The 21,328-nt window shown below is 38.5% G+C and overlaps 1 protein-coding gene across 3 annotated transcripts in view; it reads right to left on the reverse strand.

Moving 5' to 3' along the window:
• Window positions 1-142: 142 nt before the first annotated feature.
• Window positions 143-21,328, reverse strand: part of klhl3 (kelch-like family member 3) — a 38,556-nt gene continuing 17,370 nt past the window's right edge. For all 3 annotated transcript variants that reach the window (XM_041798295.1, XM_041798294.1, XM_041798296.1), the window contains 13 exons: window positions 20,624-20,730; window positions 20,412-20,533; window positions 13,698-13,860; window positions 13,355-13,464; window positions 11,083-11,199; window positions 9,753-9,902; window positions 7,644-7,761; window positions 6,879-7,076; window positions 5,132-5,233; window positions 4,899-5,027; window positions 4,076-4,216; window positions 2,209-2,352; window positions 143-2,096 (listed from right to left, as the gene is read on the reverse strand). In XM_041798295.1, the coding sequence (XP_041654229.1) occupies window positions 2,068-2,096; window positions 2,209-2,352; window positions 4,076-4,216; window positions 4,899-5,027; window positions 5,132-5,233; window positions 6,879-7,076; window positions 7,644-7,761; window positions 9,753-9,902; window positions 11,083-11,199; window positions 13,355-13,464; window positions 13,698-13,860; window positions 20,412-20,533; window positions 20,624-20,730 (1,630 nt within the window). In that variant the 3' untranslated portion in view covers window positions 143-2,067. The remainder of the gene's footprint in view (window positions 2,097-2,208; window positions 2,353-4,075; window positions 4,217-4,898; window positions 5,028-5,131; window positions 5,234-6,878; window positions 7,077-7,643; window positions 7,762-9,752; window positions 9,903-11,082; window positions 11,200-13,354; window positions 13,465-13,697; window positions 13,861-20,411; window positions 20,534-20,623; window positions 20,731-21,328) is intronic.

The raw sequence follows: 21,328 nt of genomic DNA on the forward strand, positions 1-21,328 counted from the left end.
GTGTACCTAATAAAGTGGCCAGGAGTGTAAATTACAATAACTGAATGAAGCTTATACCACCCTGGACAACATGCACATGTTTAGGCTAAAACAGAACAAATGACTTGTAATTTTGACTGAATAACACAAAAACAACACCATGGTCCTTAATTTTTTTTTTTATGTAACTTTGTTATTCCAGCTAAAAGCTTCAAGTTATTCCATGATTTCTGGAAGATCAGAGGCAAAAAAAAACAAGCAAATGTTTGAAGACATCTTTTAAAAGACTGCATTGATAAATCTCTTTACTTCAAAGTGATGGCACCAGTCAGTCAGTAAGAACTAGACCTAAAAAAACCACTATCATCTGAATGAGGAGAGAAGTGTAACACTAAGATGAGAAGATGAAATGAAAACCTCATTTTGATTTGTATACATCTGAAATAAACTTACAATAAATAGGAAATATCTACCTGCTTCTTTTACATTATAATTTACAGCTGAGTTGATGGAGTGTATTTTGACACGCTCTCTTAGGCTGGCTACACACCAGATGGTTTTTAAGCACGACTTTTAGGCCTGATTTGCTTCTTGACAATCATGGGAGAATGACCTAGTTTAAGGCTTTTTGATACAGATTGTTTAAATAATCATTAATGTGTGGTTTTTATTGAGTCAGAGCCTCCCTGATATCGGGCAAGCTTGATATTTTTGATTCCAGGCCAGGCTGTCAGAGAAGACCAGCACTAGCTAATGAGAGTGATCAGACCAGGTAACATTACCTGATGTCAGCCAAGATCTCACCCACATTCTCTCCCTTGTTTTGTTTTTCACTGAGAGACAGAATGCACGCCAGAATCCAACTGATGGCAACAATCATTCTCCATATTTGATTTTCTTTGATCATTTGATTACACGAGTCTCTGTGAAATCTTGTGTCGGTGGAATCTCCACCCATAAGTTACAACAAACGACAGGGGAGTCGTCTCATGGTCTGGCTGAGTCGTCTTGTGTGAGTGTTTGGAGGATTATAATGTTAAAAACCTTTTGAAACTGCCCCTGTATCTGTGGTCCCCCATGTTTTAAAATCAGTTAAGATTAAAGAATTATCTCCTGTGTAGCCATCCTTGGAAAAGAAACAGGAAAAAAAAACAAGTCACAAAAACACTTTGTGACTCCAGCATAGTACTGATCATATAACTGGCACTTTTTACAATTTCTGATGACATTATTGGCCTCAAAGTAAGTGCTCCAACATGTTTGATCAGTAAGAGAGGCAGAATCTAGTTATCTAGTTTGTTAGTCAGCCAGAGGGGCAGACGTTTCTCTGCTGGCCTCTCATCAATCAGTGCAAGTGATCAGTGCATCAGTAGTGTGTCGACGACAGAATCAAGTCCTACTGCATCGAATCGGATCAACCGGCCTGAGCATAAAGCCACAGCAGTGGTTCTCTACATCTTTAAAAACATCTCAAAAATATTAAATATGATTTCTGATTTGCATATAAAGACATTTTTTACATTCTTTCACAGATCTTGAAGCTCTTAACGTCCAGGCCTCTGTGATGAGAGCAAAAACACTCAAAATACTGCCACCACTCTCTGGAGGTTCATATCATGACCTTCTGTCAACACTGTGTGTTTGCTTTGTGCTGATTTGAATTCAAGGGAGCTGAGACAAGTCTAACATTTGAAAAATAACCCCTCCTATGTTGTCTGCAGGTTTCAAAGTAGAGTCATTACACCAGAAAGCATTTGAACTCTCCATTTGGCCCCTTTGTCTTCAGTTCTTCTGTGTCAGTCTTACATCAGCTGATACAGCCACATGTTTGTGCTTGGTGTTTGAAACCAAGACGAGTTTCTTATAAACCCACTGTCCTCTGTGGATATTGCTCTGAATCTGTGCAGCTATGTCATTAAAAGACAGGATGTTGTAGAAATGTTTTGACAATGCAGCAGTTTGTGTTTAAACTTCTCCAGATGACTCCTTGATTATTACGTGGAAGGAGTAAAGGTGTCCCATCTCAGGCATCACCGTTCCCCTTTGTTCATGTGCCTCAGACATCAGTGAGACATAAGAGCCCTCTGGTCATAATGGCTTATCAATCACTGCGACTCCTGCATGAGGGGGAAAAAGAAAAGCAGGAGTCAGAAACAAAAAGGTGAAATGTGAGAAAAAGTTCCTTTTGTGGGAATATGTTCTGTGAGTTGACGGTACGATCAGACTGACCAGCATAGCTGCGTCCGTTGCTCATGTTTGTGGGGATGAGGCTCCACTTGTCTGTGGCCGGGTTGTAAAACTCTACAGAGGAGAGGTTACACGAGCCATCGTCTCCTCCGATCACATACAGCAGCCCGTTGATGGCACACACACCTGGAGGAGAGAAAAATGCATTCTTTAAAAAATGTGCAATGTACTCAGGCTGTCAAAGTCTTTCAAAGCAGATGGATATGCCCGTTTCCTTGTTTCTTACTGGCAAATCCATCTTGCAAAGCTCCCGCCTGTACCGTTTGGGCCCAGAAAGTGACAAGACCAATCAGCGACGAGGGGCAGTACTTTCAGGCGTGACGCAGTCATGATATAAGCAAGCAGCAACAAGAGGACGGTGTAGATACGGCAGAAGAGATTAGTGTGGATGCTGCTAAAGCGCCAGTTTTATCAGAGCTTGTCGACATTTCTTAGTTAAAAGAAGAACAAAGAACAGCGGTGAGTTGTTTTCTTTTCAAAAATGACAAAAGTCATGTACTGACATGTCTACAGTCGCCATGGTTCGTGTTATGCAGTTCTATATGGAATTTATTCCTCGGTAGCTGCACACGCGCACCTTGGTAGCGGCAGCGACATCACGTGTTTTTTTGCTCAGATTGGCCCGTAAAGATGTGACAGACAGAAGGTTCATCCAATCACCCTCTGAGTTTTTTTTCAAAGGCTCTGCCATTTCCCAAACACTGTATATTGAAGGTTTCCCAGATGGATGTGTTTCACACATCCATGTGGCGTTTCAGGTTAATGGTTCTGTTCACACAACAGTCATGGGAAAGACTGCTGTCTTGACATTTGTCCAGAGAAAAAGCATCAAAGTGAAAGAAAGAAATGACAAGAAATACGAGTTTTCCATAATATTCAAATATTTTGATGTAGTGGATTTTTGAGAGCTGTGAGCCGCATTCATCAAGATTAAAATAAAAAAAAAAACATCTTTTGAAATATTTCACTTCCTATTTTTTAAGTCTACATTATATGCAAATTTAACTTTTTGAATTAAATAAAGGAGTGTATTACCTTTTTCATGATATTCTAACTTTTTGAGATGCCCCTGTCTGGTTTTCTATTACTATGGAAAATCTAAGTTAAATTTGAACACATCATGATGATTTTTTATGTGCCAATGGCTTTGAGTCATCTGACTGACTGTAAATTGAACATAATGATGTGTCGTTATGTGGCCTCTTTTACTTTGCTGGCACTTCTATCCTGTTGATTTCATTATAAATAGGCTGTAATGCAACTGCTTTGTGTAGAGGAGGATGGCTGATCAGCACAGTAGCAGATACTGTGACAAAATTTCAACCTGGCAGACAAAGAGCTGCTTTTTGTTTTAGTTTGATTCACAGTGCAGATGTGCTAGAGACTCATTGGCTGGCAGTCTAATTATATCACTGCATTGAATTAAATTACATTCAAAAACATTATTAGACACTTGCTTTTGCACCAGTGATCAGATCTGAAAAACATGACAGAGGATATTACATGGACCCAGGACCCATGAGACTCCACAGCAGTATTTATAAACTCAGTCATTATTGTTTTATCTGACTTTGCAGATTCAGGTCTTTTGGAGCCAATTTTTGACCCCCATTTCTAAAAAAAAACAAAAAAAAGGCAACAACATGTCATCATGTCCTCAACAGGACAAAAAATGTTTAACCCTTATATAAAGGGTCCTCATGGAAGCAGCAGAAAAAACATCCTGGTTGTATACCTACACATCAACAGACAGATGTATGTTTAAAAACACACTGAGCAGGAAGACAATTCTGCAGGTTTCCAGCATCACACAGACAATAACACAATCTGTCTACTGTCATCCTCTCACCTGCATTTCTCCGGCACATGTTCATGTCACAGACCAGTCTCCAGGTGTTGCTCTGTGGTTCAAACACCTCTACACTCTTCCTCACCAGAGGACCGTCGTGTCCTCCTGCTGCATACAGCTGACCGCCCAACACACCAACACCTGGACAAATTTACATTTGTTAAAACACTGCGTTCATTTCAACCACAGTCAGACTCTAAAACACGATTTCTTCTGTCTTTTAACTGCAATTTAAATTCTAATATCATTATCATTATCCTCAGATGTGCAATATTGGTAATATAACCTCTTTATCTCTTTATTACATCAATGTGCTATACACTGTGTTTTTCTTTTTTAACAGTTAAACTTAGTCCTTCCACAAGTGAAGATGTATGCATATAAACATATTAATGCTACTTTTTTTTGGTCTACTTTTACTTAATGATTGTAGATGTGCCTTTTATTTTACATATTGACACTATATTACTCGTTACTTTGGTGCTCTACTGTAAGCTGTTGTGAAAACTACATTTTCCCCAATGGGGAATCAATAAACATTTATTTCATCGCATCTTAAGAATGATCTTTTTCAAGCCAGAATGTGCTGATTTTCTTCTTCAGTAGACATTTAACTCAATGTAAGAGCATCTATAAATTGTAGATTTTTTGGGAACTTTTTCCTCGTGTAATTGCATACAAGGTCCACCAAGTGGTGCTGTTTCTCTATAGGAAACAGTTGCAAAATCCCTTTTACAGGTTTACAAGTGGGAATACTTGGATTTTTTTCTGCACTTGTATGGTGAGTGTACTGTTGTGTAGGTTTGTGCGATTGTGTGTGTACCTGCTCCACTGCGCCGTGTGCTCATGTCAGCTACATAACACCACTGATCCGTGATCGGGTCGTACTCTTCCACAGAACTGAGACACTGTCGAGACGCGCCATCATAACCTCCTACTGCATACAGTTTACCTGTGGGGACACACATACAAAACACACATATTGCATAAACACAGAGCAATCATGTAATTAACATGTAAAGATCCCCAGGCCACACACAAAAACCTCATCCTTACCATCAACCACCCCGACACCCACACTGCTGCGTCGTGTGTTCATGGAGGCGACGTACGTCCACTCGTTGGTTTTATAATTGTAGGCTTCCACTGTGGACAGACCTGGAGGAGAAACAGAACAGTTAAATTAAAAATACATAAGAAAGTAATATTAATAGATTAGGGTGTGTGTTGATCAATGTGGAGGTGTAACCAGTCTACCAGGCTGGTTGAAGACCAGAAAAATGCTCCTATGGCTCCGGTCTTTACTGTTAACATTGCAGAAAGCAGTTTTAATTCTGCTCACCTTCATGCGGTAATGATATGAACCATATAGAAAGGGTTTAGACCTGAACTAGGAAATTATATTTATTCTTTTCTAGTAATACTGATTCCTTTATTGCTTTAGTCATTTTGTTTATTTATTCATCAGTCTACACTGTATCAGTGTTCTTCTTAGATTTTGTTTTGTATTTCAGCTCTTATGTTTAATTTCTTGTCAGTATGTGTCTATGGTTGTTGTAAAAGCAGCTATTTCAAACTAATTGCCCCAATAGGGAATAAAGGCTTGTTTGAACTGAGTGGACAAGCAGGTATTTTACATGTGTGGCTCCAAACTCTATACCTACCTCTACATCTATCTCTTCTTTAATAACTACAAGTATCTTAAGTAAATGTGCATTGAATTATCATTTGTGGTTTGACCTGAATTACTGTGATTTATTTAGCTATACTAAACGTGCAGACATCTCTTTCTTTTGAGAGACCTTCACAATGCTTTGTTCTAAAGGAAGTAAACATTCAAGGAAAACTCCTTGTATATCTGCTCATTCAGAGTAGGAGTACAACTGTTGACTAGCTTTCTACTTTCCTTTTTTTAATTTTAAATCGGTGTGCATTTTCTGCCTCAATAATGCCAGGCAAAATACATTCCATGTATAAACCTGATAAGGACACAGCACTGCAGACATGGTGCCTATAAAAGTATTTATCCTCTAGGATGTTTAACCCTTTTATTCATTTTAAAAATCAATCATGTTCAAGATTTTTTACAAATAAATTTCAAAAACATCTTAAATGTCACAGTAAAAACAGATTATACAAAGTCATATCAATTATATAAAAATATGTAAGATAAAATATGTGATCACATAGAAAAATTGAGTAAAACTGGAGCGTCCACACGTGCAAGGCTGACTGACGGTTGGACCTACTAAATACTGCCCTGAAGGGGATGAAAATTTATGCAGTCACTTATTTTACATTACATATTTTTTATTTAAATGAGATTACGTAGTAGAAATCTGCTGCCACTTTGACATTAAAGAGGTTTTTTCTTTTTCTTTGTTTTTTTAAGCCAAATTATTTTGACCATCATTGATTTATAAAACCAATAAAAGGGTCAACATACAGGGGTGAGTACCTTTTATAGGCACTGTATCTGCATGCTAATCACATCCATCAAAAGGTCATTTCTATTCAGAATAATTCACCTTAGTGCCTCAACATTAGAATGCAGTTTATAACTACAAATCACAGAAAGTACAACCTAAGCTTTTTCAAGGTCTTTGGCTTGACCCATTTTAGTCTCACAGAAAACCAAGCACACAAACAAATCATATTTCAAACAACATAAATAAAAAATTCAAAAATGTATAAATAAACATCAAACCCATGAAGACAACATTGTTATTCACAGTGATTAAAAAAAAGTTTAAAATACAACTCAGCTTTTTAGAAAGTGTAGTTGTGAATTTGAAGAACATACCTATACTTCCATTAAAGCCTCCCACAGCGTACAGTACATCTGCCAACACCGCTGCTCCCAGAGTGCTGCGTCTCTCCTGCATGCTCGCCACAGCGCTCCACTGGTCTCTTACTCCATCATACACGTCCACCGTCCGCTCCCGCAATGAACTGTTAAACCCCCCGACCGCATACACATGGCCTGCCATGGAAACCACACCTGGACACACGAGAGAAAATATGTAAAGGCTTTGGGATAACGTAATAAAGACAGAAGGGTGGTTTAGGATGTAATCATGATTCATCTTCTGAAAACTCTCACTGTTTGTGCTTAAAAATATGAATTATATGACTGTTTAAAGACTAGTTTCTAAACTAAAGACAGTTGTAGCTTTAAATATGAAAAAATATCAGAACAGTGTATTACAAAACATTTCTGTCCTCAGATTCAGTGAGAAATTTGTTCTTTCCATACTTTCAATAAAAGACAGCCTCTATCTAATAAGTCTTTAGTCAAGGTATGGCTACTAATATCAGAAATTTTCCCTGCACTGAGATGTGAGCTGCATGCTTAAAGCTGTTTTATACTTCTAATTTGAGACATTATAATCAATAGAAAACACACAATGCTCAGTGGTACGGTAGACTTTGTCTGCTGGGAATTGTTCGTTTAATTTTAATCAAAATATTCAGAATTTTGTGATGTTTTAAGTGAGTTTGTAGGACTGAACAGCAGGGTCGGACTAGACGTAATACAATAGGTGTCACAGACAAAACACAGACTGACCTGCCCGGCAGCGTCTTGAAGGAAGATCAGCTACTTGGTACCATCGATCCTCCTGGAAGTCATAACACTCCACGCTGCGTATTGCCTTAGGAGCCTGACCGCCCACAACAATCATCACCTGATAAAGTACACGGCCAGTGTTAGAAATCAGAATTACAGACATTCAGTGTGTTTACATGCAATAAAGTTGAGCTAGAGATAAAGCTTGATTAGACGATTGAACTGGACAGTTGTCACTGACCAAGTATACATGCTACATACACTACAGTGTTCATTTCATCGGCTAAAACTACAACTAAAAATGTGACTTGACTAACTTTTTTCATGAGGAAGACTAGACTAAGATCTTTGGTGATACAAACTGGAAAAAAATAAGTTTGGTTTTCATCAAGGAAAGTAAAATGCAAGTGCCAAATGAAATTCTCCATTGTTCATATGCCAGTATTTTCAACAGTGTATTTTCTAATCAATTAAAGTATTGATGGTGCATTAATATGACAGTTTTACATTGATACTATTTTAATAATTTGGCCAGTTGAATCAGCTGAAAGAGAATAAATGTTGTGGCCAAAAGTAAAAACTAAAATGTGAAGACTTTTTATTGATAGGACAAAAATGTTTTTGAGTTTTGGTCAATTAAATCTAGACTAAACCTTTAACATAAAAATTAATAAAATTTGATTAAAACTAAAAAACATCATAATTTAAGGACTAAGACTAAAAGTGCATTTTAAGAAGCTGCCAAAATTAACACTGATGCACCAAGGGAGAATGGATTTATTAACAGGAGCATGTCTGGTTTCCCCTCTCAGCTACTTACTATGGAACCTTTCCTGCTGATCTTGCTGAGAAGTAAGCTAGCAGCAAACTGGTTGTATGAAATTGCAAGAATTCTACAGTTCTGTGCATTTTGTACCCAATCTATGCTTCACTTTTGGTACAAATGTGATGAACCCTATACCGTTATTTTAATGTTATCTAAAGACAATGATAACGTAACTTCTGTAACAATTCTAGCATTTAAGCTTTTTGACTTCTGGGTCAAAGTCTGGAACAGAGACTGTGGCACAGAATTCTGTCTTGTTCTATTGAGATGTTCACATGCAAGAGAAAATTGGGCCTCATTCAACAGTATCGCTCTTAGATCTCTTCAAATTTTGTTTTTAAGAAAGTTTCCAAGAGAAACCTACATGGCATTCAAGAAACGTTCTTAAACTGCTGAATTGTTTGCAACTGTGTTTTTGAATACCAGGTGCTCGTAAGCTAGTGGCATGTGGATATTTCTCCTAATTATATATAAGGGCATGAGAATTCAAGGCAGCATGGAAACATTAAAGGCAAACATGAGTAAGAAAAGACATGGGAAGATGTCAGTAATGTCCAAATTAAATTAAACCACAAAAACAATTGTAATACTTTGAAATACTTAAATGGTTCTGAAGTAGATGTAGAACTGCTCCACATAGCATCAAAACAGGAAGTTTTAATTTTATTCTTTGCACCATTTGTGGATATCAATTATATGTGACAAACTTTATTTGAAAATTATCTCTGGCTCTGACGATGCTTTCATGTTTTAATATGAAAAATATGCATTCCAGATGTATTAAAAATAGTAAAACTGGCTGGAGGGTGTTTATTTCTTTTTTCTATGACTTCATTAAAACAAACATTAATTATAGAATCTGACCCTTTAAAAAGAAGGAACATCATTTAACATTTAAATCCCCATGTGTGATGGACAGGTTTTTATTGTTTTAAATTAAGTTTCAAATGTAAAAAACTAAGAAAAACTAAGAATAAATCGAGGATGAGAAAAATTTGTTAAATGTCAGAATTTTCTTAAAAAGTGCATAAGAAGTTTTCAGAGCAGATTGGTGAATGAGGCCCTTTGAGATCTTCAATCTAGATACATTTGTCTGAATTTGAGACATCAGATTTAGTACGATTTCAGTCAGACTAAGATGTTTTACATACTTCTTAAAATGTCCAGTTTTAGTCAAACTAACGGAATAATTCTGCATTTTCTAACTGAATGTAAACGCACTGACTGTATTTATTGTAACTGCATTGCTTGTGTGTATATTGAGTGTACGTGTGTTTTTGTACTTTAGGGATGCTGATTGGAGTTCTCGGTCGGGTTCTGTCCGTCTTTATAAGGTGCCGCTGGTCAGCTGGCAGCAGGTGATACTTCATTGCTTCTATGAGGAAATCTTTGCAGGTGTTGTTGTTTTTTATCAAGGCTTCCTCCTCAACAATCTGAAACAGGAAAAATGAAAAAGGTAAGAAAGCTGATCATCAGGGCACTGTGCCACCGCATTTACATGCAACAGACCACTGATTAGAAATCTGCCCAATAAACAGGGATGGCTCTCCTCTTGCTAACTTATGTTATCAATAGCTTTTATTCACAAAAGTCCCCCAATACTGATCTAGAGGAGAATAGCCATTTTAATGAAGCTCTCTGTTGTGTTTATGTTTTTATTATGTTAATGTTGGTTTTTTTTTGGAGTGCCTATTGTTTTTATGAATGACACCTGGTCTATAATGCTGGGCACCAAGTAAATTTCAGCTGATTCAGACAAATTTGAGCCACTCGGCTTATTTAAAGTCTGACCAACTTTTGGCATGATTGTGTGTCATTGGTTTACAGGGGAATATGACGTCAGACCACAAGCCGGTTGAATGCCCCAAAATGGTCAGAGGGATTTTTGGTATGTTTGATATTATGGTCATACAACTGCACACACGCCCATGCTTGTGCACATGCATGAGAAACCGCACCCTTCTGAAGCCATCTCTACCATCTGTGTAAGGCCAAGGAAGTGTACCATGCTCGAGTATGGTTTGGAGCACTCTATAAACTTTGAGGGTCAAATGTGCTTGGGCATGGTACAAGGGGCCTAGTGTGAGCGAGTCGTAAGTGTTTCTTTGTGTTTGAAATGAAATGTATTTGCACATGCCAGTCAAAGACAAATTTCTGCCTTTTCCATGTAATGACAAAGTATACCTAATAGTCAGAGTATTTCATATCCTTTCTATTCATATGTGTTATTAGCCAGCTTTGCTTTTTAAAAGTGAAACACGTGAAGATTGAATAATAATGCCACAGTGATTGATTTTATATTCAAGAAAATAAGACATGGCATAACATCAGATGCCTTTCTTCTGTTTGGAGGTACAAAGATGTCTAATCTTGCTTTCTCCTTCATTTGCATTCATTTTCAAGGTGGCCGACATCTTTTTTCTTTTTTAAATGACTGCTTTTCAAATGTCATTCATACCTTAACTTCCCACAATATTTCAAGAAACTCCTAATGTCGCTTCCGTTTTACTAAAAACTTGACTATTGTTCATAAGTGTCATTTTTTAAATCCTGAAATAGAAACCATTTTGAAGACTGCGGGGAAGGCAGAGCAGAACAGATGTTTTCTTGTACCTGTACCAGGTAATCCCTGGACAGCAGTGGAAGTCGGACATGCTCCATCAGTTTGGGCATGTGCTCCAGACGAGCTGGCTTATCATGCTTGATCCAGGCTATCATTGCTTCAAACACCTGGAGGGAAGAGTTAAACAGCTGTGAGGAACAATACGAGTAAATGTGTTTTAAAAGACACAGTTCAGTGATTTCTCACACGCCCTGCTACTCTGTCAATAGCACTCACATGTGGTGTGAACTGCATCGTTAAAGTAGTAACACCCTGCCTTTTTGTAGTCAAATACATGACTGATTGATCACACTGGCTCCCAGCAGGGTGTAGATACAAAGGTGGCAGACCTTTGTTGCAAAAGTTTTGCAATCCAAAATCTGATGCTTCAGATTCATTGACACATTTCACTTTATGTCACCTTCCAAAGGCCTGTGGAGCAGATACTTTCAGGCAAACAAGAGACTGAGCTGCTCCCCTGCTGTGCACAAAAACATGAGAAAGTGAGGCACTTGAGGGAGAGGGGACAAATACTGGATGTCTCAAAAGACTTCTCTCTAGGTAGTTTCATACTCAACGACTGCTTAACACAAAAAAGACAAACACCAACTTAATATGCTTCTTCCTCATTGGATTCACAGACACAAAGTAAAACACGGTAACAAGACAGCAAAGGGATAAAAAAAAGTGCCATCCTTAAATTAAAGTAAAAAAATCACAGTCAATCTTATTCTGATGGATAATTAGATAAGTTTAAAGCATAAACACTTACTGCATTTCTAACATCTATGGCACATTGATTTAAAAAAATAAATAACAAATAAATGTAACAACAAACATAGTGCATATACCAAACAATTCAAAAGCTATGGACAAAAGCTGCACAACAGGACACGCAGCAAAGTGATGTTTTAATCATGATTATCCTGTTTCTCTGATCAGGGAAACCAAAATTGTTACTGAGATTGAGACTCAATCAATTCCCCAGCTCTATCATAAATTGTTTGCTATTTAGTGTCATTTGGAGGGACAACATTTTAGAGTAATGCACAACAAATTATAAATTTAGGGTTAATGATGCCTAAAACTAGTGTCCTTTTTAAAATCTTTGCAGAAAAAAAAATTTCCATGGAGTTCATTAACTTTACTGTTATACTACATTTCAGCAAAGCTTTTACTTCTCATAAACCAGACATTTCACAATGTAACTATATGTATCAATATGTACTAAGGTTGGGCAATTCATCGAAATTTAACTTATATTGCAGTATGTCCTACCGCAATTTTTAAATCGCAGTAGTTGCAATATTCCCTTGACATGCAATGTCCAAGAACAGTTTCAGACAATTTATCTGCAGCTGAGATTTTATGCTCTACAAAAACTGCAAACATTGAGGCAAATTATTTTCCCAGAATACTTTGCAAAAAATCTTAATTTCCTTTTTTGAATGAGAATGATAGAAGAATGCTCATTCCCTTTAATGGAACAGTTTTGCATCTGTCAAAGTTAGATTTGTTCTTCAAATTGTTTGGCCTCAGTTTTCACTGTGATCGCTACTAGCCTTTAAGTCACTCAAATCAGTAAGTTTACTACTGAGTAGTATCAGTAAGTTTACTACTGACTTTATGAAAGTGAAAAATGTCATGGAAAAAAATACATCCTGAATGTTTAAGTCTCTTGAGGGACTTTAAGGCTCCTGTCAGGGTGGCCTTTTTTAAATTGCATGATAAGACCCAAAGATGGAATAACAGGAAGATTTTTTTTCATTCTTTACTTTTTCATAGCCTCAAATTTGCAACATAACTGGGTCAACATTTAAAGCAACCAAACCAGAACTGTGAACAAATGTCACACATCTCTGTGACATCCTCCTTTATATTTTTGTAGATGTTTCACTACAGTGTGATTATGCATCCAGAAGCAGTCAGTTTGTCAGCGAACAGACAAGATGACGGCTCCCTCTGTATCTGTCTGACTGAACCAGGAGTCACCTTGAAGCCTACGCTTGCTCTGACAGCAGGATGACACACACATGCCCCTGCAGGCTCTCCCCGCTGACAGACTAACAGCTGACACCCTTAGGAATATGTCCTCTGTCAAGGCAGGCCAATCAGTTTGAAGAGGATGAAGGTCCATAATAACTACTAGAATTTCTAAATCTTGTACTTTTTCCTGGTACTTATTAACTCTGTATTTTGTTTGCTGTGAAATCCTTTATAAAAGTTATTCTCATAAATAGTTTTCATACAAAACTAAAGAGAAAAGAGTGAAGTGTGCCTGACCTTCTCTTCAGTGGAAACAGTGAGTTTATCACTGGCGATGAGGCTGCAAACCTGCTGCAGAGAAAGGCCCAGAAACTCCTCACCCTGCACCACCTCAGTGAAATGCTGCTCTGAGAAACACAAACATGCAGGGTTACATACAGCACAAACATACTGGTAGATATAATTTCTGGACATCTATCTCTGTCACTTAGATCCTTTCAAACTTTCTGGACATGTAGCATTTCACCAAAGGACAAAGTAGAACCAACTGTTACACAACCACCACCTACCACACCGCACATACATTAACACAGTGGCAAAGATGACTCAGGATTTGTGGTGCGAACAGTGTGAAGCTTACCAGCATAAGCGTGGGCCTGGTTGAGGAGCTGCGTGCATGTGTGCAGGTCAGCAAAGGCTCTGATGCCCAGACAATTGGTAGGATGAAGCTGAGACTGAAGAAACTCACAACAAACCTGACGAACATCCATCAGCTGGAGGAGACTGGCTGCTGGCAGCAGAACCTGCAGTGATGACATACACATACACAGAAACTTAAAATCTATTTAACTTGAAGAATTTTCCTGCAAAAAAAATCCACAACCTGGTGTTCTTGTACATTTAAAATGGCCAAGTTATATGGTAGGAAAAGTAATTAGTAATGAGAAGTTATTCATCTGTTAACTTAGTATCTTCCTATTCCCAGTGGGTGTTATCACATCGCATTTCCACAGCAGACTTGACACAAGCCTCTGCTGTCATTACAGCATGGGACAATTATAGTGTACATACAGTCAGACATGCACATACACTTTGCTCCCCTGTTGACTCTTCTGACCCCTCATTGTCTCTTTTGCACCTCTGTTACTACCTGGAGAGACAGCATTGAAGGGGTACCACTTTGTCTCCCCATTACACCTTCATAGAGAAGGTGAAATATCACAGGGGTGTAAATATCACACTTTCAAACAGCACTGTGAACTGGGCTCATCTCTAGTTTGCTGATAAATAAACAGGTTGCTCAAACAACATGCTGAGGAGCTATGAAAACATGCTGACAGGTTGGCAAAGTTTGCCTTAACCTGTTAAGCCCTAGCCTCTTGTATTAGGCTACTGCTCGAAATTTACAGTTCATCATTAAATGAGTATAAATCTGAACTACAAATTCTATTTAAATGATCAAGGTACAATAGTGAAGAGGGCACTTGTGAAATTTGTTCAGAAGTGCAAATATGTGTATATATGTTACTTGATCAGAGAGAATCAAGTTGGCAAATGAAAAATTTCGTTTTCGCATTTTTTTATTTATTTTTTTTTTTTTGCTATTTTAGCATAGATATCTCACAATGCAGTTGAAGTCCAAAAATCTCCAGTAGGCCAAAGCACCACATTTTGACATTACCTGTTTCAACTTTTATGCCACAAGAGGGTTATATCAGGACAAAATAAGAGAGATTTTAGTAAAAAATATCCAGGCAAAATCCCCTCTTGTGCCATTTGGGCCCAGTTTGGCCCAATTTGGCACTATCTCTGCCATTTGAAAAATCTCAGGTATCAATCTGTTTTTTTTTACTTGTATGCCATTATAGGTGGTCACTGCATCATGGAACTCTTTTTTTACCCCTCAAATCACCCAGACCTCCATGTATTTCCCTTTCAAAGATAGCCTTACAAAGGAACTAGAGTTTGACACCAAGAGGAACAGATTTATTTTCAATGGCACAAAAAAACAACAACAATAAAGTGCAGGAAACAAAAAGAAACTGTTGAAACAAATGGAAAATGCACAAACATGACTTGAATCTTCAGTATAGGCAGGGCTTTCAAATGAGACCATATTTATGTCTGTAGTACCATGCACCATCCTATAGCGGGGCGAAAGTGTCTGGCTACATAGCACTATGGCCACTTTGATATGTGGTCACTGATTTGAGCTCTCTTTGAGTTGGATGTGGTGTAGGTAAAATTGTTTAATGGGGCTTGTAGCTGAGCTTCTTCTGTTTAATTTGATGTGTAACATGACTACTTCTGTGCAAAAATAGAGTGCACAGCGCAAGTTTGTTTGGATCAAGGCAAACTGACCAACGTTGGTCCCACTAGGGCTTAAGAGGTAAAACCTTTTTGTATTAAACCTTGGTACTCACAAACAGTCAGCCATTCAGGATGTGTTACATCCAATCAATGTTGAATTGCCTGAACATCAAAAGTAGTGAGGTTGTACGCAAGTAATAAATGCAAAGTCTGTGCGGCAGGAGAGGGGACTGCATGTTTGTGATCAGCCAAATAAATGTGTTGACTGACAAATATATCAAACTGCAAAGCAAAAAGTTGATCATTCAAATACACCTCTGGTCTTAAGGTTTCTAAAGATATTTGTTCTGGTTTCTTCAAGCCTATGAAGATGTCCTCTGATACATAACTGCTGTACCAAAACCTAAAGCTATTCCGTTTAATTTGAAGCACAAGGACCCTCGTTTTCTATCAATTCAAGAGAACTATAAACAGCAAAATCTGCATTTCCTGGAGGAAAAATAATGTTTAAACAGCTCGTGTGTTATCATAATTGTTGCATATTTTGTTAATGGTGGATATGTGACGCATTTTCACCAAGCGGTCCTATTTGTTTCAGTTTGGTTTGGTAAACCCTTCTCTTGGTTGCATTTCCACATCTCTAACTTGGTAGGCAGTGAATCTCCTCTTCACCAATGATACCCAAAAACAAGGGCATTGCTGACATTTTTCTCTTAAATCCATGACGTGTTTCGGGTTTGTCCATTATTACCACTGTTGCACAGGAAATGATTCATTTTTCTACCATTCGGGCCAAAGTGTAGGCTGGTAAGCTTGGTACCCCAACAGAAGTGTGCTAAAAAGCAAGAAGTGCTTTTGGTACCTTTCCCAACTTCTAACAGTGGAAATGAAAGTAAATGTGAGCAGTACCAAATCAAACAGAATCAGACTGCTTAGTGGAAATGCAGTAAAAGTAAAAACAGGTTTACATTCTCTGCTGAACAATCTTGCATTTCTGTTATATCTGATACCTCAAGCACTGACATAACATTTTTGTTAGCAAAGCAGGCATGCAGTCGGTGTACTGTTGAGTACATAATGCTAAGCGACAGATTCCCTGTGCAGCATTCTAACTAGGTCAGTGAGATGTCTGTCCTCCTCTACACCTCTCTGTCATCACTCAGCTATCCTCTGAGAGTGTATTGTCACTGTCTCCTGTTTTGCTTGTGTACAGCTGCCATGACATCTTATGTCTTCTACAAGGAAACTACTGACAGCAGCAGTGATACCCTGGCATACAAACACATGCAGGGCAGACAACATAAACTGTACAAAGAAAACACTGTTACCAAAAATAAAGAGAAAAATAACCCTTTTACTGAAAATGAGCCGAGTCAAAACACACATTCAAGAGCGAACCAATCAGGCGGGCACACTGCTAACAGTTGGAGGATTTCCTGCCCCTCTCCATGCAGACTTCCTGTGCTAATAATCAGAGGAAGTTTCCTGCCTGCAGCTTGATCTTACTGCATTTACTCAACCCAGCACCAGAGTCATGTAACTACCAAGAGTTGATATCAACAAGAGAAACAAGGCCACAATCCAGAGTTGTCACAGCAAAGTGCTTAAAAACATGACTAGCTCTTACATCCTGGTAATAAACATCTGCTCCTCGGGCAGGTTTAATTTGGCTGAGGAGATGAAATTGAAAACAAAGTCATCAGGCTTTACGTGAAATAGTTCCCTTATGACAAGCAAAATCACAAACAAGGCTACATCACTTCAATACTTTTTATGTCTAGGACATGCTGAGTTTCTCCACAATAATGTAATACATTTCAATTTATTACAGTTTGCAAGTATATTAGCAGTAAAGCCTTTTCAATGTTTTCAGCCACTTGAAATGAGAGTAGAACATCAAATGTATGCCATCTGAATTAACAGGATAAAAATCACAAGAATTAAAGAGCTTCTGCCGCTTTACACAGAGCTTCCCCTCTCTTAAATCCTTGATACGAAAGATTGTTGGCAGTTTCCCAGAATAAATTCTGAAAGGTTTATCATAAGCTCTTAATGCCAGCTTGTTATGTTAGTTTAACTTTTGCTTAGAACAAAAGAAACTATGAACAAATAAAGGTCAAAACAGCATAACAGGATGTTTCTCTCTCAACCATAAATAGGTTTTAGAACTGAGTGACCGCAGCACTTCTGATAAAATTTTCACAACTGTAAAACCCAAAATACAGCGACATCCAACACACGTCCAAACGACTGCCCCCAATATTTTCTATGTACAACCAACTTCAGCAGTGGTTACAGCACAGAAGAAGAAATATAGTACCATTTTCCATCCATGAGTAGAATAAGGGGTAGGACTCCACTTTCTATGAACCCCCACTGCTCTTATGTTTTTTCACTTTAGCGGAGAGGTGAGCTCTGAGCGGTTTTCAGCTTTAGTATCAAGCGCCTTGCCCAGCAGTGGTTGGTGGGAGTTTCACTGTTGACACGCTGCTTCTTGTGTGTTCTAGGGGCGACAATTGAAGCATGTCATATGACGTGACGCTGCAGCACCGGTGTGTTTTGGGCTGCAAACACAGGATGGCGTGTAAAAATACAGGTCTCTAGAGGTTCATTTATCTCTAGGAAGGATGCCCACTCTCTTTTGATAAAACTCAAATTCGGGGTCTTGTAAAAGGGATGTGTTAAAGCACCATCTTGTTCTGTATTTGTGAGTATGGTCTGGTCAATGTGATACGAGAGCATGGTTGCTGCTGGTATTGGGATGTATCTGTGAAATTGAGATGTTTGTAATTGTTGATTGGCTGGTGAGGAAGAAAATCAATTCAATATGAGTTATGGACTGGTGAGTAGAAAGAGTATTGCTTTTCATATGGGTGTCATAGGTGCCAACTATTGCCAAGACCACATTCCCTTATGAAGTGGATCATTTTTGCTGTTGACTGCCATGTCCGTTTTTTTTGTTGTTTGTTTTTTGCATGATTTGTGTATGACTGGATCAATTACTGTGTTGAAATCATCTCCAACTATTATTGGACAGTGTGTCGTGTGATAGTGAGCAGAAAAAATTACAGAAAAGAGAAGGGTTGTCCATTTTCGGGCCAGTGAAGCCATACTAAAAATACCTTTGGATAGTTTTCATGATTTTGCATTTTGTGTGTAGGAGTGTATGAGCGTGTGTGTGAGTATATGTGTGCTTGTGCATGCCGGCAGTGGAGCATCTGCCTGTTTGTGTCTATTTCAGTGTATATATGCATACGGACTCCTGCATGTTCATAGATAAGTCTACATCCAGCCTTACACAGTGTAATATGGACAGAGATTGATGAACAAAAACAAAGGAACAAATTGGGATAACACTGGATCAAATAGGATGCAACACAGAAAAGAACAAGACAGGTCCTGTTAAAATAAAGAAAATCAAATCAAAATAGGGAAAACACGAGCTACCAGCCGCTCCCTGATTGCATTATTTATATTCAAAGGCGAGAAAAAATTAAGTGTCAAGAGATAAAAGAAATCGGAGAGAACGATGCGTGAACATGCCAAATCAGCAGCTCAGACTTCAAGGGATGTTGTAATGATTGCTTACATGTTTCCATGATGACCGTCGCTCCAATGGCATCATCAACATGTGTCTTTGTTATGGTCAGCGACAGACATCTGACACTGATTTAAGTTTTTATCTCCTCCACTCAACCAATGCGTTATTTGAGGATTTCTGTAAAGTTTGCCATCTATAAAGAGTTTGGCAATGGACAGACAAACTTATTTATTACTTTTCCTGGATGGAGAAGCCTTTGTCTCCTCTGTTGGATCCCTTCAGCTCTCTGCCTCTCCCCATATCGGCAAGCTTCATCTTTGAGTCAACAACTTTTTCCACAACCAGCCAACGTTCCTTCTTGTTGGTAGCCTTGATCTTGCCAATCCGGTGAACTCTGGAAAAGTGGATGGTTTCCACCTCTTGTTCATCCATCTCCAGATTATCCTTCATGAACGACTTCAGAAGCAACTCCATTGTCTGGTAAGTTTCTTTGTCAGTTTCAGAAAGCCCATGAATAACTACATTGTCTCTCAAACACCTGCAATGCATGACGAAGATGTCGTTTGCAGTTTTGAAGTTTCTTGGGGCTCAGCTGTTCATTTCTTGAGGTTGTTCACCTTGACCCTGAGTGAAGGCATTGTTGTGCTACCATGACTGAGACAGATTTGTGTGTGTGGCGGAGGACACTGAAATGTCTGAGTTATCAGGTTTGCCTGAGATAGGTTACTGTCTGCCACATTTGCTGTCCCGTATGTTTGACATGTTGTTGTAAATTGTATCAATATACTTCTCCAGATGTTCAATTGATTTGTTCATTAACGATTCCAGTTTGATATGCACAGGATTTAGCGGCATGTTAGTAACGGCTGGTACAGAGTACTGCTCACAAATTCGAACAAGTGTCCATGTTTCACCCACACTTTCACCTCATCCTCACAGACCTTATGTGATAGGTACACATGGCCTGTCATGGTAGTAGTAAGTTAATTCCTCTCGTAGCCTGTGGGCACTATCACTGACTTCAACACCCTTGATTACTGAATGCTCTCCATGTTGACAGCGCACTGAGTGGCTGGGCTGGAGCTGTCCAAGTGTGTCGGTCACTGCTGTTGTGCTGCAGCGGGTCAGCATGCTTCAAACTCTGTACAGGGTTAAAGCGGTGAGCACTTTATATGCATTTTACCTTTTTCCAAAAAAATGATTGTCTCATGCACAGGGAAAATGATGAGAGCAGCTGGTGAGTGCTCTGTGGTATTTATGAGATCACACTCGCAAACTTTCCAGGGATCACAGGTCTGTCTTAATGATGCGTATCCTAAATAAAGTCTGATATATTACTTCTTTATTACTATTATTAACACACCTATTGAAGCAAAACTAGAGCTAAAAGCCCAATAAAAGAGGAAAGAAAGAAAAGAACATGAAGTAAAAAACAGGAAAATCCTTTCTTACTCTTTTCCTGTCTCTCTTTATAAACACACATAAATGCAAACAGGCTCCCACCTGGACGTTGTCCTCTGTGACCTCGATCTCTGCTGTGTAGATGTAGTCGACTAGTTTTCTCAACGTCTGTCCGTCCACTTCTCTGATCTCCACCTGATGAGCCTTACTTTCACTCATATCACCTAAAAAAGCAAAAAAAGTTTGGCCAATTAACATCACATGGATCATGGAAAAAAATACCTGTATATCTGTGTTGATCTGTATAATTGTACCTGTAAACATGGCACAAAAGTAGGGGCTACAGGATGCAAGGACCACCCTGTGAGCTGGCACCTCAATGCTTCCTGCCACAAGCTTGACGTCACAGAGCATCTTTTTACTGAAGTATGAAAAGAAACAGAGAGAAATCATGCCTGCATTTATTCTTGTTTACATGATTTTCAAAAATTAATAAAAAGAAGCCATGGTAAAAGGACACGTCTTTCCAGCCAGTCATGGACAGGATGGCTGCCAGCAAAAGTAGGTGTTAGTACTGGAAAGTTTATTTCAAATCTGCAGCTTAGGTACAGTGGGAGGATTTATGTTTTTCTGTCGGCCAAGCAAGATGATAAATGGACTACATGTAAGCAGTGGCTTTCACCATTGTAAGTGCCTCACACTGAGTACTTTACATCCATAGTAAAGTCAAGCTCTGGTTATAGCATTAATTAGACTACTGTCCTGTCCCAGTATAAATACATGCACAGCAGAAAAAAGGATATATTGACAGGAGCATGTGCAAGTTAGCAAACAGTATACTGGTTTTATGTCAAACAGTAAAGGCATGGACAAAATTTACATCTCCATACATTTTCATGCATATTCTATGCTTTACTTTTGGAACAAATGCAGTGCATGTTTCCCCTGTAGCTTAAAGTGATATCTGAAGGCAGAGGACAGTAAACCATCTGTTATGCTATGCATTTGTACTCGTCAGC

Source organism: Cheilinus undulatus, linkage group 10 (assembly GCF_018320785.1).
Source record: "Cheilinus undulatus linkage group 10, ASM1832078v1, whole genome shotgun sequence".
NCBI lineage: Eukaryota > Metazoa > Chordata > Actinopteri > Labriformes > Labridae > Cheilinus > Cheilinus undulatus.